At 35.2% G+C, this 19934-nt stretch overlaps 2 protein-coding genes across 2 annotated transcripts; both read right to left on the reverse strand.

Annotated features, from left to right (window-relative positions):
• Nucleotides 1–551: 551 nt before the first annotated feature.
• Nucleotides 552–9051, reverse strand: LOC140977198 (peptidyl-prolyl cis-trans isomerase PASTICCINO1-like). The gene is made up of 20 exons (XM_073441844.1): nt 8732–9051; nt 8564–8648; nt 8283–8352; nt 8046–8143; nt 7219–7341; nt 6908–6940; nt 6482–6540; nt 6229–6313; nt 5783–5941; nt 5460–5517; nt 4945–5093; nt 4678–4775; nt 4441–4510; nt 3517–3576; nt 2845–2901; nt 2117–2185; nt 1885–1962; nt 1297–1398; nt 1085–1156; nt 552–1009 (listed from the first exon to the last, which is right to left on the reverse strand). The coding sequence occupies exons 1-20, from the start codon at nt 8803–8805 to the stop codon at nt 746–748; spliced, it is 1863 nt and encodes a 620-aa protein (XP_073297945.1). The 5' UTR covers nt 8806–9051; the 3' UTR covers nt 552–745.
• Nucleotides 9052–16621: 7570 nt separating this feature from the next.
• LOC140977199 (uncharacterized) lies at nt 16622–18843 on the reverse strand. Its single transcript, XM_073441846.1, has 5 exons — nt 18176–18843; nt 17789–18094; nt 17413–17701; nt 17070–17159; nt 16622–16971 (listed from the first exon to the last, which is right to left on the reverse strand). Exons 1-5 carry the CDS (start codon nt 18452–18454, stop codon nt 16838–16840), a joined length of 1098 nt encoding a protein of 365 aa, XP_073297947.1. The 5' UTR covers nt 18455–18843; the 3' UTR covers nt 16622–16837.
• Nucleotides 18844–19934: the final 1091 nt, after the last annotated feature.

Here is a 19934-nt window from a genome sequence, read left to right on the forward strand (position 1 = left end):
GTGAAAATGATATACCAATATTTTATTAATGTTTAAGAAAATAACTAATATTTGCAAAGCAACTTATTTTCTTTAAAAAATATAGTTATATAAATCGAAATTTTAATTCAAATAATTATTTCCACTAATATTAAATCATATCGTTTTTTTCCTATCAATTGTAGGCAAAATAAGTCGCGCTCAGACATGTTACTCATATATAAAGGATAAAAAAAGTTATCTATAACTGATTGCTTGATTGATAAAAATCTTAATTTTGGAAACTTTGAATTTTTTGGAATGAAAAATTGTGAAATAGATTCACGAGGGAAATACCACAACCACAAGCATTTTATATTTGAAATTTTCTCTAGAAAAGATCAAAATTACTCTAGCAAAGTGGATCATACGACACGAATATCGTATGATTTAATAAAGGGTTAAATCCCCACTTTAATCATCTTTACCTTTTGTTATTATTGTATTTTTTTTAGAAGCTTTTGTTTTTATTGTGCTTTGCTCCTTTATTCCAAACTTTTAATGCATCGACGCTTGATATACTCTACAAGAAATGCTTGTGGGTGGTTTCTCTACTGTGTTCTTGCTAAAAGATTCATCACAAAATTATGGGTTACACTCAACAAAAGAACTATATATATGTGTAGAAACCACGAGGGAAAACTTCCATGAAAGTGGCATTCTGCGGTTCCTAGGTTCAGTCAACTGAGGGCATGCATATAAAAGGAACAAAGATCAAGAAACCAACTCACAATATGGTGCATCGATCCAATCCAAGAGCTGTAAAAAGCCTTCTGCTGGTAGGCCACAATCTGGACCACAAGTTCGTACGGGGTAGAGGAGCATTGGCCGGAAGAAGATGTTCGCTATCACCATCTAAAACATCCCGATTATCGATCTCAGGCATTTCAGAAGAAATTTGTTGTGTATCAATGTCACCCGCCTCAGAAATCAAGCCAGGTTTCTTGTCAAACAATCCCTTGAATTGTCTACGAGCCCTTATGTGAACCTCCTGCTCAAATAGGGATAGAAATTAGTTAAACTAGATCATTCTCGCACAGAATTAGAAATTGTTCTCGTGGCCAACCTGCTCCTCTTTGTTAAGTTTGAGAAGGGCCGCCTTTGCAGTTGATTCCGATGGTTTATCGACGGTGGTCATCTAGAAGGGTGGGTCGTGAAATGTAATTTAGAAAAAGAATGTTAACAAAAATGAGGTAAAAATTTGAGTAAGTTAAGAATGAAACATCTTACACAACTGAAATATGAAATTTGACCAATACATACATGCAGCAGCATTACCTTATTAAAATCAGCTCTAGCTTCTTCAAAATCTCCAGCTGACATGTATGCCATTCCTCGGCGGTAGAGAGCTTTGACGTGAACAGGATTTGCATCCAACACCTGTATAACATGATTGAAATGAAGATCAAGACCTGTGGAACCTTTTTAAAGTGACTAATGTTCAAAGGGTCTCTCATATGGATGACATAGTCTTGAAGAAGAAAGTTCACAAAGAGAACAATACGTGATCAGCAACATCACATATTCATTCCCTACAAAATGCAAACTAGAAAAGATATGAAACCAAAGTTAATTTGCATGCATGGAGAAAAAAAATTTCCAATCATCCAAAACAATTGTAAAGCAATCAACGTGAAAACTACCTAACTCAAAGCTCTACATAGAATACATAACATGGTTGCGCATGATGAATGCAAAAACATAAATTAGAAATACATTATTCTTGAGAATCTAAACTTTTGGACAATGTGGATTATGGCTGTAATAATGCCAATCTAGAATAAGTTATTAGCATGCGGCATAAGAACATACATCTTTCCCACAAAATAAATTGAAGGAATTTAAGTATAAAGACTTTAATATTACCTTATTGCATGCTTCAAGTGACTTCCTGGATTCACCCATTTTCAGATAGCATGCAGCCACATTGAGATTCAACAAATTCTTCAAGAAATATTAAATGAGAAAATAAATCACCAAGGAACCAATACATCTAAATAAACAAATTAACTTCGCGAAACTAGAGATAATCTCCACAAATTTTAATTTAAAAAATACAATGGAGTACAGAATAATTAGTCAGAAATCTAAAACATACTCTTGTCTCAGAAAATTCTTTCCCCTCATCATCATCTTGAGGATTTACGTGATTAAACTCCCGAAGCACCTGTAACAGTAATGGCGTGATTTTCATGAAAAAGAATAAAGAAAACAGAAATAGAATATGCATATCCAAATTAAAAAAAACTCATAAAATGTTTGTTACGAGTTATAACCAGGGGGTTATATGTGTGACTAAGGACTCTCACAAACATTACATCTTGCCCAAATCAAATTTTCTTGATATCTTTAGTGCAAACAGAAAATAAAATTGCCGATGATAGAAAGTAGGGCACTCTCAATACGAAAATTAAACTGAATAGCATTATGAGAGACTCGGAATGATTAAGTACTGAGACTCTAATAATGGGTCCTGACAAGTAGTGATAGGAGTTCAGCACATGCTACACTACAAATGGTCATTACAAAGTGGAATGGACGATAAAATTTAAGCTACAAGCTGTAGGAAACGCCAAATTGACCTCAGGTAAATTGAATATTGTAATGAAAACTACAAGTAACAAAAAAGAACATGTTCATATTGTGTCACCCGAACCACCAAAGTAATCAGTTGGATGAGGAGATAGGAAATTTTTGGTGATGCCAAAAGAAACTCAATTAAGACGAACATAAATTACAATCAGCATAGAACAAATAGCAGAAAAGATTTTTTCCAATAATGTTCAACATATTTCATCAACTGAAGTTAAGAGATTGAAAAAATACATGGTCATATTTTGCCTTGGCAAGTTCATATTTGCCTTCTTTGAATAGCCTGTTGCCCTGAAAATATCAGAGGCCAATCAATACTATATTTCAGCTGTAAGAAAGCTCCAATATAAAACCATTTGATTCCAAAATAAAATTATAAATTTCAATAAGGTTTTATGTCTTAAAATGCAGTAAATGACAAAGGCAGAAACCATTCATCCGAGCATGGACTTAACTAGGGAATATACCAAGGAGGTACTCAATTAACAAATGCACTATCTCAAAGGATATAAATTCACCAGAAATTTGTATACTATGACTGATTGATTAGTTCTCAAACTCATTTTACATGAAACTTCTGCTTGAACACTTTAGTGAATCTAACTGTTTGCTATAGAGTGTGTAGACATAATAAGCTTTGTCAATTAGAAAATGCTAGACAGTTGCATGCATGCTTAGTGCTTCAGTTCTGTCCAAATATTAGCCGAATAGTCTTTTTTAAAAAATAAAACAGCTTCCCTAAAGGATACCTTTATAAACTAGGGTTCCTGAATTGATAAATCACTTGAAGAATAAATTTTATCTCAAGGTGTAAGTGAAGTGCTCATAGCTATACATGGAAGACTTTCTCCCATTCTTTCTCTGTCAGATAAAAAACCTGAAGACTTGTTAATCAGAAATATTTACCGTGCTTTTAATCTTCTCAACTTCGTCCATTATTTGTCTAAAGTTCATACCAGTCCAGTCCTGCAGCAAAGATTCAATTAAAAACAAGCATAATTGGAGGCAGCTTCAGCCAAAAGCATAAAACGACAGCATAATGAGCCAGACAGGTTATTCCTCAATCAAGAGATACAGCTTTAGTTCAATTAGTTCTCCAAGTAAATTCTAAGAGTTTGTAGTTACAATTTTTCTCTGTGTGACTTCATGAGGTCATCATGATCCCTCGTTACTAAAATACTTCTGTCCCAGCGATGGCGAAGACGCAAAAGTTGCTAGAGGAACACATGTACAGTCATGTTCAGGCAAATCTATGCTCATGACATGACGGAATTGTATAAGAGATTCTGATCGATTGCAGCACAGAGGAGATAATTGCTCAGAAGTCATCTCTTGACCTTGTAAGAGCCACCTACCTTTACATTCTTAGTGTTTGTGGATCGACGAGTGATCCAAGACGATAAAGTCGTGTTCCAAAGAAAAGGTGATTGTATTATTCTTATCTTGTCTTGTTAAAATGGATATCTGAAATGATTTACAAGAGGTTATAATAACTCTTATAACAACTTGTATTAATATTATTGTAAATCAAAACAGGAATAGAGTAGTTGCTAGAGAAGTCACAACGCAACCACGCTGTGGCAAGCCGGGTTCAAGGCATGACATTTGCTTACACTTTGCATGCACTATGTGCTTCTATCATAAAAATCTGTGACATTTCTTTACCAGTGTATGCCATTGTATTCATATCAACCAATTAATACTTAAATCACACATGTAAATAAATAAAAACCATTCAAAATTTTATACTATTCGATTCAAAATTAGCACATTGGCATAGAATCCTAGTTCACTTCATAGTTTTCTTTCTATGGAGTTAAATTTCCACACCTTCCGCTTCTCATAATCAAGAAGCTCAATCTCCCATTGAACATAGGATCCCTCGGGTACTTTATCTGGCCTGTTAATGTAAAAAGGAAAAGCGGGAAAATAAAAACCTAGGTTAGTTTACAAAATAAAAGGAAAAAACTAATATGAGAACTTGATAATAAACCTGCTATGTTTTAGGCACTATTTCCAAACATATTATTATATAAAAAAGTCAGTACTGTTATGCTAAGAGTTGACCTATGAAACTTGTCATAAGCATAATCAGGGGGGCATGTCACTAGCGCTATCTCTCCAGGTAACATTAGTCGGGTGCACATTTCAAACCCTTCTGGTACCTAGCATTCAAAGCCCGCCATGAGTACCCGAATAAGCAAAAAGACCATAAGAAAGAAGCAATTGCACATTTGGCCTCTCTTTATGACAACAAAAAAAATGAAAGAATGAGAAGAGGCATTAATATCCACATAGGCCAAGTTATGATACTAGATCTTAAAAGTGGCTTACAAGCCCTTCTCCTGATCTGAATTCCAAAGGATGGCCATCATTATCAACTCTTGTATCATAGAAAACAGTTTTTTCCTCATTTAGAAGCATTCCTTTGTAGTGAACATGTAGCAGACTGTCTTGAAGTGGACAATCCATAGGAAATTCACCTGATCAATAGAAATGGAAAGTAGATTCCAATTTTTTTTTTTTATAAGAAACAAAGAAAGTAGATTCCAATTAATTATAAAGAAATCAAGAATCAATCTAAATGGCTCCCAAAACACATACAGAGGATAGAAGCAAAGAGAATAAATGGAACAAATAGATGAATTAAACAACCCCAAAGGCACAGCGCGCTGGAATATCTTAATTGTTAGCGTGAGCTTTAGTGACTAAAATTGCGTGAAAAAAGCTTTAGGAATGACGTCTTTGTGTGCAATTTTCTGCAGTAACTAAAATTCCCTAATGGAATCGCAGAAACAAGCAGTTGGACCATTCTAGTTCTAGAATTTCTGAAAATTTTGAAGCAGCACCTCTTCCATCACGAATCCGGCGTTTTATTAAGCGTCCATCACCAAGCACATCCCGCACCTATAAATCCAAACTCAATCATCTCAAAGGAACTTAAAACTATAAGGGATCTATGAACTTTCCAAAGTTAATAACAAAATTAAATGGGTATGGAAATGTGCTAAATCTTTGAAATGTAACGATATGTCACAGAATTCATCGACACAAACAAGTTGTTCCTTGAAATTTTTGCGGTATCATGCTAATCTCAAATCAATAATCTCTCTTCCCACATTAATGAATGACTGGAAGATAACTACAATTTCATAAAGTATCATGTGTTTACCTGCACAAAGTGTACCAGCTCCACCTCAAAGTGGACTTCTGCAATACCTTCTACCAAGGGAATCAGAGGACCTTGAGTGATATACTGCTTATTGACATATATTACTGCCTTTTCGCCCCTTGACATTGTTCCAATTCCCATCTCAAGACCTTTTGTGACCTAGCTAAGAAACAACAATGAACATGACAGTTTGAACATTGAATTCATATTCTTATCTCAAAATTCGAACATGACATCGTAATATACCAAAACTTTCCTAGAAACTTGGGAAACTTGGGAGTATCAAAAATAGAATTCACCGAGATCAAAGCCATAGAAAAATTTAAGAAGGTATTACCGGTCAGATTTCACAAAAGAGAGAATACAGAGAAAGGATACAGAAGACCAAGTACTGTCAAAATCTACAACAAATGGAATCATTTAGAAGTACAGCATAGGGAATGTACCTCGGATTTTCCATATGTAAAGAAAAATGGTTGTCCTTCAGTATGACTATAAATCAAGTTTCCATCTCCCGACTTCGCTGAAATCCTAGTATTATGTCCATAAGTTCAATCATGTGAAGTGTAAAAACAAAGATAAAAGTGCATTGTAGCCTTCATAAAGAACATTAACTAGAACCCTCCACCATATTCTCTAGGGGAATACAAAATGAATGCAAACGAGAAAGAGAAAGAAAGAGGAAGAGAAATTCCATACCAAGCTTTAACTTCATAGGGCTCTCTAGGTTGTTCCCAACCTTGTCCTTCCTGTGTTACCTATTGAAAGAAATGAAATAAATCAACTTTATGTTTCAATTAATATCCAGAACATCGGTTTGTATATTGAATGCCATAATCTTACAAAGCACTAACTTGACAAAAGAGCATTCATTACATGTTACAAATTTGGGTTGTATTCTTTATTTATGCGGTTGATATTTTCTTGTAGAAGAAATGAGAGATCAAATTGAAACTGCTCAGGTGCAGAGTTATAAGTGTTTCATATCGCATTTAGGTCTTAAAGAGAGAATAAAGTAACAAAAGATAATTTAGTATTTCGCCAAATGTTTGATGAAAGTAAACACCATAGCACATTCAATTCAGTTAATCAAAGGAACAAGCATTATAAAGTAAAAAAAATTACCTTCTTTAAGACACCTAAATCTTCGGTGATAACCTGAAAAAAATGAAGGCACAAAATAATATACAATAAACATAAGATAGAACTTTCAAATTTTCAAAAAAAATGGCCGAACATTGTGTTTTGGAAAATCATAAGAAGCAACATTGGGATCAGACGCCTGAGAAGATAAATTTAACAGGTTGCAGAGAGTTGAAAAGAAAAAGTGTTACAAAACAAAAATTTATTAACACGAACACATTGTAAGATATCACACTTCATAAAACTTAGAATGAAATTTAGCCACTGCTTGAGAGGAAATTATTAAGTCTTGCCTTGACTTTACAGAAATCAATCAGCTCAATCTCAAAATGAAGATCGGCATCCTTTGGAAATCCATCGGCAGCTGAAACTGGACAATCCTCCTCGCCATAATGCAGCTCAGGTTTAACCTTGAACTGACATCAGAGATTACATAATGTCAAAATGAAATAGGACGTACACATATCACGATTTATAAGAGCACAAATGACCATAACCCCAATGCATAGGATTCCTTTAATTTGAGCATCGCTCTCTATTTCATCCGATGACCTAATAAATACTAATAACTTTTTATGGCCATTGTGTTTATTATTACAGAAAATAAGAGGTGGAAGATAAAACAGCTTTCAAAAGACAGAAGAACTAGTACAAAACTGTGAACATCAGCAAAACAACAGTGAGATGCTAAGAAAAACGATTTCACCGATACAAAAGTACATAGAAAACATGTTATTTAAAAAGTGAAAAATGGATTTATAGGAAAAGCACCAAAAAACCTATCGACAAGTCAGACTGAAAACTATTAGATTATTCATTGACATCGTCAATTGTCTTTTTAATCTTGCAAACCCCCCCAAATTATATGAATTTCTTTTCGATTCGCATGATTTAAATTTGTAACTAACGTAAATGAGAGAGGTGTCTTTATCAATATGGACAAGTGTAACAAGACAAAAAAAATGTGAGGATATCCAAAACCACAAATACGCAAGAGTGAGCTCATTCACCTCAAACATGGCGATGCACGATTGCACGCTATAAACACCCACATAAGTCTCGTTAACAGGCAGCACACTCGCTATTAATTTCATTGACAAGAAAAGGTTTCAGAGCATACCATCGCAACTTCACCGTGCAACATTGTTGGAATCCCTTCTAACAATCCCAGTATCACCTTACTTTTACCCAACACCTGCCTCTTTGGTGTACCATTGCCTGAAATACAAGACACATGACTTCGAGGTTATTTCATTCCATATAGGTTTACAGTCTGAACCTTGAAGCACCATATAAATTTACTAAAGCAACAGAAATTGATAGATAAAGGGAAAAAAATGCAGTAGCATGAACTCACCTCCGATCTCTGCACGTGTTGACTCGACAACCACCCCATCTAAAGTCCGAACTGTGCAGTGATATATAACCTGCAAAATATAGAACAAGGCCGTAATTATTTACGAGATCTCTTTCTTATATACCTCAAGAAATCGATTCCCCAACAACTTTGATACTGGGAACTTGTCAAAATCCCAAATTCCCAATATCATTAGTTAAAAACTAACAGATACTATCTCAGAAATTTGTCGATTTCTATCAAATACCAGCATCAAAGACAAAGAATGGCACAAACCAAACCTGATCACCATCGGTAGGATGTCTTTCCCCGCTTCCAGGCCTTATCAAAGCTTTCATCAAACTTCCAGGCGTAATTTTCTTCTTCCTACACAACATACTCAGGCGTCAGAACCCGCAAAACTTACGAAAATGAAAAAATTGAGAGAAAATGAAAAGGGTCGGGCGAGCCTTTTGTCATCTTCAGAATCTATCTTTTTCTTCTGGGGTTTAAATTCTTGCTCTGATTCATCAACAACAGCCATTTTCTCCTGGAATTCCAAGAACTAGCAACTTGCTCCGAAACTCCAGTATAATAGCCAAATCACGAGTATATGCAGAAGCCGTGCAAGGGTAAAACTAGAGCACATATAATGCCGAACAACCCGAGGCAATAATCTAAGTGGTGTAAGATAAAGCCATTGATTAGGTGAAAGACGTTGGAAGGTACGCACCAGGGAACGGTGACTGCTCTCTAACACCGTGTTTGGATATCCAGATTTGATTCAAGAAATAAATTCCATTTTGGATCTTAAATATATCTATTAAACATATTCAGATAATAAAAATCTATTAGAAAGAATATTAGGTCTTTTCGAGACGATCTCATGAATTTTTATCAGTGAGACGGGTCAATCTTACCGATATTCACAATAAAAAATAATACTCTTAGCATAAAAAATAATATTTTTTAATAGATGACCCAAATAAGATATCTGTCTCATAAAATACAATCGGTGAGACCATCTCACACAAGTTTTTACCTAAAAGTAATCTGAAAGAAAGATTTCTTTTTTTCTTTTCCTTTTTTTTACTTGAGAACTTTGAATGTAGGTTACAGATTTGAATGTATCATGTATGTCATAAAATATCAACAAAAATATTTATTTTCGAGGGTTTATTATGTGTTTTTTTAGTAGACTCTCCGATATGTTTTAATACATAGTCAAGCACACTCTAATCCTGAAAACCCGAAATAAATCAAGAGGAAATTTTAACTTGATTAGTATGGTTAACTTAGTTCATCTAGTTTATAGGCTATTGTGTTCAGCCCGATGGTTTATCTGGTGCGAACTCATGAGTACCGACTTTGAATTCTCATTTTTAAAAAAAAAGGAATTTAAACTCATAAAAAAAGGACGGAATATATATCTTCATCAAAATAAATACATTATGTAATTTTAAAAAATGAAATGAAATTTCTATGATATTTTCAAATTCGACCCCCGCCTAACAAAGGGTAGCTCCAGCCTCCACACTTTGAAAATCAATTGCCTGACATGTATGTAAATTATTATTAAATTAAATTAAAAGAAAATATATGATGATTATATGATAACATTAAAGAGCAGAAAAAAGAATTATCGAAATTATTATTTTAAAATGAATGATATTATTTAAATTGGTATAAATTTTGTGTACACCTAATGAAGGTGCACTGCTCGCTACATAGAAACGACATAACTAGTTAACTACGTTGGTTTTTTGCTTTTTTTTTTTTTTTTTTTTTTTTTTTTTTGCATTTCTCACATTATTCAAACGTCAAAACTGTTTTTTAATTTTAAAAGTTGAAGTGATTTAAGCAAAATATTATATATCTAAATTTATCCTAAATTTTATTGATCGATTATAATTGGTTGAACAATAATAAGTGAAAGAGCATAAAATAAAAATAAAAAATAAATAATTTAATTCAAATGAAAAAAATAACGAGTTGAACAAACCATAAATGATGAAAAATTATTACAGTTTTAAAATTTCAATTTTATTGGCATAACAACCTTAAAGAATAGTTAATAATTTCCTATGGTCGTTGAGCAACCTTCACGGTCCTACTTTTTTTCCTTTTATTTAAAAAATAGGGTTTGATATAAATATACATCACTTTAAAAAAAGCGAAAACCACTTGGCCAGATGGAAAATTATGATGGTAGTAATTATTATTATACTAATTAGAAACCATTAAAAAAATTTAATAAAATATGTGTGTTTTTAATCAATTCTAACAATATTTATAATAAAAAATTAATATTTTTAAAATAAAATTAATATTTTTTATGCATGATTCAAATAAAATATTTATTTTGTTAAAAATAATTGTGACGATGTCTCTGTCTTTAATTATACCAACATCCAAAAGTAAGCGATTTCCATTAACATCACATCTTTTTCGAAAAAAAAAGTGAAAGAAAAAAAGAGAGGAAGCAAGGTTCTTTCATTAAACTCGGAGGACCACTATTTTAGCTTTTATTTATCTTAGAAAATTTTAACTGTAACTTTACCCAAAAAAACAATTGTTAATAATGGTAACATTTGATTTTATTTATGTTAAGCTTTAATCTACTTGTACTCATTTGTGGATTAATGAACTATAATAATGCGTACAATTATTTCTATTCTTTATCAATACAAGTTAAAGAAAAATTTAATGGTTTCTTCAAATTTTGAAATAAAATTAAACTAAAAACCTGAAATATGTGACAATCTACAATCAGCATATTATAATTGGGCTTTTTTGTAAACACGTAACTCGTTTTTGTTTTCTTCCCATTTTACTTTCTTCTTTGCTTAGTATAAATACCAGTTAGGGGCTTGAGCTTTGTAAGAGTTTTCAGTATTACGGTTATGAAAAATTCATTATAATTCTGAAATGGTATCAGAGCAATAATCCGCACCAAATCCTTCAATGGCCAAAGGTGGTCAAGCTTCGAATAATCAAGCTGCTGCTCGAGCGTCGATGGAAGATTCAAGCAACCCGTTCTATTTGCACAATGGTGATCATCCAGGATTGAATCTGGTGTCCCATGCTCTTACATGTACGAATTATAATACCTGGAATCGTGCTATGTCAATGGCTTTGACAGCCAAAAACAAGCTTGGATTTGTCGATGGTAGCTTCTCGCGACCTCTTACTGATGATCTTATGTACGGATCTTGGTTGAGATGCAATAGTATGGTAATATCATGGATTTTGAACTCCGTTAATCGAGAAATTGCTGATAGTCTACTGTATTTCCCGACGGCGCATGAAATCTGGATCGATCTGCGAGATCGCTTTCAACAGAGTAATGCTCCTCGCATCTTTCAAATAAAGAAGTTGCTAAATGGATTGCAGCAAGGCTCTATGGATGTTAGTACATATTACACGCGAATGAGAACACTTTGGGATGAGCTGAAAGAACTTCAACCAGTTTCAGTGTGTAAGTGTGGCGCTATAAAGGATTGGATCAACTACCACAACCATGAGTGCAGTATGCAATTCCTAATGGGGTTGAATGAGTCCTATGCTCAAAATCGAGCTAAAATCCTTATGATGGATCCATTGCATATCATCTCGAAGATTTTCTCATTAGTCATGCAAGATGAGAGACAACGCTCCATTCACTCTGATGTGTTCAGCTCACCCATGAATAAATCCTCCATGCCTTTTCATTCACCTCACGTTGCTTCTGTCAAAGGCACTTTCGGTGGTAAAGACGGACGAGGTAACAAAATTGATAATAGACCTATGTGTTCTCACTATAATATTCTAGGTCACACTGTGGATAAATGCTATAAGACACATGGATATCCGCCGGGACATCCGAGGCACAAAAATAAACAGAATGACACTAAGATGCATGTTAATCAAGTTCAAGGTGCAACATGTCTTCCTGAGAAGGTTGTGAACCATGCTGGAAATGCATTGAGTCCAGAACATTGTCAACAGCTCATTGCATTCTTGAGTTCTCAACTTCAAATTGGCTGTGGCCCTTCTTCGGATTCACAGCAACATGAGAATTGTGAGGCTTCAGTTTCTTGTTTCAACGGTACATTTCCTTCATGTCTCAATCTCCTCTCTAACATTCACACACGTTGGGTGTTAGACACTGGTGTCACTCACCACATTTGTTGCTCATTATCCATGTATCACACATCGACACCTGTTTCCTCTAAAGTCACTCTTCCAGACAGCTCCAACACACCAGCAACACATATAGGATCAGTTCATTTGTCCCCTGACTTCATACTTGAGGATGTGTTGTGTGTCCTTGCTTTCCATTTTAATCTCATATCTATCAGTGCATTAACCAAAAAAATGCATTGTTCTGTGTCCTTTTCTTCTGATTCTTGTCACATTCAGGTTCTTACCAAGGGCAGGATGATTGGGACGGGTAAACGAGTTGGCAACCTATATGTCCTAGATCCATCAAGTCTATCTCCAACTGTCTGTACTGTCTCCTTTACTCAGTACAAACTATGGCATTACCGTATGGGCCATCCCTCTTCTACTAGACTATCTGTAATTGGAAAGAATTCAAGTATTGATTCAATAAAACATGATGAGTTGTTTGATTGTTCCATTTGTCATATGTCCAAGCAAAAGAAACTGCCATTCTTTTCAAATAATTCCATTCGTGATTCTTCCTTTGATTTAGTTCACATTGATATATGGGATCCTTTCTATCCATTGAGTATCGAAGGATATAAATATTTCCTCACTATTCTTGATGATCATTCACGATTTACCTGGATTCATTTACTGAAAATAAAATCTGATGTACTAACCATCTTTCCTGATTTTTGTAAGCTGGTCTCTACTCAATTTGGAACCAAAATTAAGGCAGTCAGATCAGACAATGCCCATGAATTCAATTTTGCTGAGTTCTTCAGATCAGAAGGTATAATTTCCTATAAATCTTGTGTGGAACATCCCCAACAAAATTCTGTTGTGGAACGCAAGCACCAACATCTTCTGAACGTTGCACGCGCCTTGTTGTTTCAATCCCACATTCCTTTATCCTATTGGACCGATTGCATCAATACCGCAACTTATCTAATCAACAGAACTTCTTCTCCACGTTTGAATGACAAATCTCCATTTGAGTTGTTGTATCATAAACCCCCTAATTACACACACCTCAAATCCTTTGGTTGTTTGTGTTATGGCTCCACACTGTCGAGCCAACGCACCAAATTCTCTCCTCGTGCCATAAAATCAGTCTTCCTCGGTTATCCTTCTGGTTATAAGGCATATAAACTCTTCAATCTAGAAACAAATGAGACATACATATCTCGTGATGTCATTTTCCATGAGAGTGTCTTCATTTTTGAGAGTCAAAGCATGCCCAATAATGACTTCTTTTGTGATAATGTTTTGCCAACTCAGCTTGAACCAATCCCCTCCTCTGCCCATGGTGAACATCTTCCTTCCACTCGTTCCGGTAGACATTCACTTCAACCATCTCACCTGCGAGATTATCATTGCTTCACTGTAAATTCTCCCATCCTTTCTTCTACTGCCTATCCATTGAAGAATGTGCTTAATGACCACAGATTATCTTCTACTTATAGAGCATTTGTAAACAATATATCTACTGTTATTGAGCCCCAATCATACTCTCAAGCTGTTGTTTCTCCGGAGTGGCGTCAAGCCATGTTGGATGAATTGCAAGACTTGGAACGCAATGGGACTTGGACCATTGTTTCTTTGCCACCCGGTAAGTGTTGTGGGTTGTAAGTGGGTATATAAAGCCAAATTACTGGTTGATGGGACTCTAGAACGTTATAAAGCTCGCTTGGTGGCCAAAGGATGTACTCAACAAGAAGGGATTGACTACTTTGAAACTTTTTCCCATGTTGCCAAGCTTGTCACCGTTCAAAGTTTGTTAGCTTTAGCTGCTGTACACGGCTGGCACCTAATGCAATTGGATGCGAACGATGCCTTCTTGCATGGTGATCTTTCTAAAGAGGTATATATGTCCTTACCTCCTGGCTATCAGATAAAGGGGGAGTCCTCACCTTCTCATGCTGTATGCAAGTTACATAAGTCCTTATACGGTCTTAAACAAGCATCGCGGCAATGGTATACCAAGTTGTCCTCAACTTTGCTTCGTATTGGTTTTGTCCAATCACATGCTGATCACTCTTTGTTCACTCGAACTCATAAAGATGCATTCATAGCATTTTTGGTCTACGTTTATTATGTAGTTATAGCCACAAATGATGAGGCAGAAGCAAGGGCCTTAAAGATACTTCTTAATGACCAGTTCAAGTTGAAAGACTTAGGTGATCTAAAATACTTCCTTGGAATTGAAGTTGCAAGATCAAAGCGTGGAATTTACATCTGTCAACGCCACTATGCTTTGCAGCTGCTAACTGACACCGGCCTTTTTGGGTGCAAACCACGAACAACACCTATGGATGTTAATCTCAAACTTATACATGATGACGGTGAATTGCTTCCCGATTCATCTTTATATCGCAAATTGGTTGGTAAGCTCTTATATCTTACAGTCACTCGGTCTGATTTAGCCTATTCTGTTAACAAGCTTAGCCAATTTGTGCCGCTCCACGAGATAAACATCTACAAGCAGTTTATTCGGTGCTCAAGTATATCAAAGGAACAGCTGGTCAAGGATTGTTCTATAGTTTATCATCCACCCTTAAGTTGAGTTTATTCACAGACTCTGATTGGGCAGCTTGCCCGGACACTCGCAGATCAATTTCTGGCTTTTGTGTGCTTCTTGGAGATTCCATCATATCCTGGAAGTCAAAGAAACAACATACGGTGTCTAAATCTTCAGCTGAAGCCGAGTACAGGTCCATGGCTAATGGCACTTGTGAAGTGGTCTGGATGTTATGTTTGTTGAAAGATTTGCATGTCCATATTGCTGGTCCAGTGGCCTTATTCAATGACAGTCAATCGGCTATACACATTGCTTCAAATCCAGTCTTTCATGAACGAACAAAGCACATCGAGATCGATTGCCATGTTGTACGTGAAAGAATACAAGCTGGTATTATCAAGGTTTTCTACATTGCTTCTCATTTGCAATTGGCCGACATTTTCACCAAATCCCTCCTTCCAGGAAGACTTCAAGACCTGTTAATCAAGATGGGAATTCAGAATATATATTCTCCATCTTGAGGGGGAGTATTATAATTGGGCTTTTTTGTAAACACGTCTTTTGTAAACACGTTTTTGTTTTCTTCACATTTTACTTTCTTCTTTGCTTAGTATAAATACCAGTTAGGGGCTTGAGCTTTATAAGATTTTTCAGTATTACGGTTATGAAAAATTTATTATAATTCTGAAACAGCATAATCTGTAAACTTATTCATCATCTCATAAATATTCTGAAGATCGACATTAAAAGATTTACGTTTTTCATAAGTTGTTTTTCTCTCATTCTCGTTACCACCACATTACTTATAGACATTTATGTTGTTTTATGGTAATTATATAGTAATTTTTCAACATGGACATCAACATCATTTTCGTTTTGCTTTTCTTGATCATTTAAATCATCCATGGTATCGTTTAAAAGCTCGTACTGGACTGCCATCTCTTCCACCAATTTTTTTGAATACATTCAATGTGCAATCCCGATGGTCAAAGAAGCCACCCAGCGCAAGCTTTTGATCTTACCCATGCATCGATAAACACATTCATTTCCCTGTTTATTTGGTCGATAGCTAATAATTATTTTTTATATATAGTTTTGTTTTTTTATATATAAATTTAAAAAAGTTAATGAAATCTCAACTTTTGGTTACAACTCTCACCAAAATTTTATATTATTAATTAATCAAAAAAATATCTATATAGGAATAATTTTAATTTTTTTTAAATATAATTCATATGAAAAAAATTTCAGAAAAATCTCCTTCATCATATTCATGAAAAATTATTTTTTTTAATTTTAAAAATATTATTATTCATTTTCGTTTTATTTCATTATGAGACTGTTTCACGCTGCCGTATGTATTTTTAAAGATATACATTTCATTTCATGATAAATATACGAAATGTAAAACTCGCAGATAATATTGCTACAAAATACAATAATAATCATCACTTGCCCTTCCTCGGGACAGTTTTTTTTTAATCTCGTTCAACTTTTTTTTAAGAAAATGACATCGTAAATATATTTGAAACATATTTCATAATGTCATTTTTTTAAAAAATTTGGTTGATCGAAATTATTTAATTAATTTCTCTCTGAGAGTGGGCGATAACGATTAATAATTATTAAAAATTAAATAAATAAACCCATCGCATTACTGGACGGAGACAGGAAAAGTAACGTGAATTCAGAGCAAAGATTGGTTTATTAACCATAGATTTTAACGAGAACTGGAAATCTTTACCGTTTGCCAAGAAACCATCATCACCTAAAGGCTAAAATTGCTATTCTTTTCAAATCATCTACTTATCGCTAATCAGAGTTCTACTTCATGTATCAGACCTAATGAAGTTTCAAATTCCGTAAAAGGATATTCAAAATGGCAAAATATTTGGTGGGTTACGGTTGATTAGTAGGTCCAATCTTGAGGGAGCTTGGGCTCTTGATCCATCCTTGCTGGTGGTACTGTTCGCAGAGTTCTCCTCTGTCCAGCCGTTGAAACTCTATTTCCATGCTTAAAAGCTGCATTTGACTCCAAGAAATCTGATAAAAATAACTCAGATTCAGTGTAAGTTGTGAACATTTCACTGCGCTGAAAAACTTTTTTGCTCAAATGTTGATGAAGGGTCATTTCACATTACCACTTCTTATGGTAAGGCTCTGTAGATCCATGGATTTTAGATTTAAGTTCAACGCTTGAACCACTCTGTCTGGTAGCAAAACAGGGCATCCTACGAAGTCAAAATTTCGAAGTTTAATAAGAACAAACCACAAGAATATTTTTATAGAAAAAGAAGAAACAACCGATAAATGATCGGAAGACGGGCGATACGAAATATTTAAACGTATAACCAACAGAAGAAGGATTTTGCCTATCCAAGAATTAATTGCCACCCAAAAAATTAGTACTTCAGCAAATATTGTGCACAGTTACGATGAATCTGGAATTTAATGGCGGGCATGTTTGGTGGAAACTATAAAGACCTGTTTTCTTGCGAGTTTCGACCGGGGTTGCTCCCAAGTTTCTGGGAAAGAAAACACCAGTTCCAGTTCTTTTACTTTTGGTTTCGGTTTCTCCAAGAAAAAGGGCCTTCATGCCAGAACTACGCTGCCGTCGTGGTTGACAAAGCTGGATGTCCGGCCAAGACTCCGGGGATATGCTCTGATTTCCTGAGCCTTCATTCTTCTTCACATTCCGTACCATCTGTTGGTGAGCAATTTTCTCTTGCTCCGAGTAGCTACCCGCTTGTAGCTGCTGTTTCAACTGCTGAAACTATTGCCCGCAAAAAAAAATACAAAACAGTAAATAAAATTATGACTTCAAGTGAAAAGGCTGTTTCATGAAAGGGAAATCTCTTACTTGCAATTGTTGATAGGAAACATGGGATTGATTCGGGTAAAACCCAGAACCATGCTTCAGGTCGGTAGTATCAGGTTTTCTTGAACGAGCAAAGGTCGGATTTCCAGAACAAAAGGCAGCGGTTTCTTCGATTAATCTCATCCTGGCACCCCTCTCTACAGACGCTAACAACGAATGCCATGCAGCAGCATTTGCGCCATCCGGTGGAACAGAAACATGCGAAACGCAGCTTAGCCCGGGCATGCACTCGCAGGCCGTCACTTTACTGCAGAGAGTCGATTGAGGTGAACCAGACAACTTCCAACCCTATCAAAAACAAAAGATAAAAAAATAAAAATCGGACACAGTTTACAATAAAAATTACAGATACGAAGTACTCAATCCCACCATGGTGTTTTCAGCAGAGAGGCTCGAGTTTCCAAGATTAGCGTAAGCAAGTTCATGGGCTAACCCTGTGACATAGTCATCTTTATCGCTCTCAGTCTCTGCTGCGCCGAAGACCGATTCAGAAGGAGAACTAAGATCCGAGCTCAAACCGAACGAGTTGACATATCCGTGACGAAAATGATTTAATCTTCTATCAGTTTTGAAACCCATTAAGAGCTCATCGTCGGTCAGAAACTCCGACGACAGCCAGAAATTACCTTCGCCCACATGTAGAGCCATGAGAAAACGCTACAGTTGGGAATAACACGAGCCCTAGTTTATTACCTGGTTCTGGGTATTAAAGAAACAGTTAAAGACAGAGATGCAGTGCAGAATAAGGCTTGCGCAGGTTCCCAACCGGGAGAAAAATCCCAGGGACCCAGCAAGAGGAAAGACCAGAAAAGATAGCGTGTGAGAGATAAAGATCACCGAGGTAGGTTGTAGTGGGCTTTATAATGTAACTTTCTGTGAGATCGAGGCAATTAGGGGGTGGGATCGAACCCCTACGGATGTATGGTATGCCAAGTGCGGAGGTGGCGCGTGGCTTCCACGCCCAACCGAAGGCGCCGGGGTGGTGTGAAGCAGTGATGGGGCAGTGTACGAATGAACCGGGGTAAAGCAATGCCAAAGGGCCTGAAAACTAAGATATCTTTTCTGCAGATAAGCACGGAAATGGTAACCCCACCTTTTAAAGTTGGTCTACTCCCATCTTTTTTTTTTTTTTTTTTCACAACCCTAAATCTTTTTTTGTTTTTCAAGTATCTTATTATATTGATTATTTCAAATTTAATATTATACTAATTATACTAAATAATTTTTAAAATATATATCAATATAAATGAAAATATTAAAATAAAATTAATTTAATTAAAGATAAACTTAAAAAGTATGAATATTTTTATTAAATGAAAAAATAAATTGAGATTGATAAAAGTGAGTCCCGTAAATATTTGGTTGGTAAAATATTTGATTCAGAGAGTTGGATATTTGACGAATGAGAATTTTAATTGACTATTTAGACAAGTAGACCAACAAATCTCCATATTACCATGAATGCTTCTATAATATTTCAGTAGAGTTAGGAATTTATATTTTAGGGTGTAATTATTGAATATAAAATTATAAAACAAGTAGATGAACTACTGATAATTTAATCATTCATTATTTTAATGAAGTCAAAAATCTATTTTCTTAAAAAATCACATATTATCCCGAAAGAATAATACTATATATATAACCAAAATATCGTACAACGATATATACAACAATAATATCGTGATATTTTGCTATTATATCGTGAGATTTTGCTATTATTTATTGAGATTTTGTATTGAACGTGAGATTTTGATAAATGAAATTTTTGTATTGTATTTTTTGTGTTGTAAGAATTGTTGTATGAATTTGATTGTATATGAATTTGATTGTACATGTAGAAATCAAGTGTGGGAAGTGTGCTCCTGATTTTTATTTTTTTTTTTCCAGAATTGAACAGAGAGAATCTTGAGGTGATAGTACAGTCCGACGTGGCGACGGAGGGGTTAACGCAGATACGGTAGCTCAACTGTCTGCCTATCTTCGGCGAACGATTTGTCCGTTTGTTTTAACGGCCGTCCTTTTCATCCCCGTCATTTTCACTGCCGGCGTTCGCTTCTGACCTTTTCTCGTGGACCCGAATCACCTTATTTGAGTGGATTGAATTTATCCCGTCATTTACTGTTAT

This window comes from Primulina huaijiensis, chromosome 5 (assembly GCF_012295235.1).
Source record: "Primulina huaijiensis isolate GDHJ02 chromosome 5, ASM1229523v2, whole genome shotgun sequence".
NCBI lineage: Eukaryota > Viridiplantae > Streptophyta > Magnoliopsida > Lamiales > Gesneriaceae > Primulina > Primulina huaijiensis.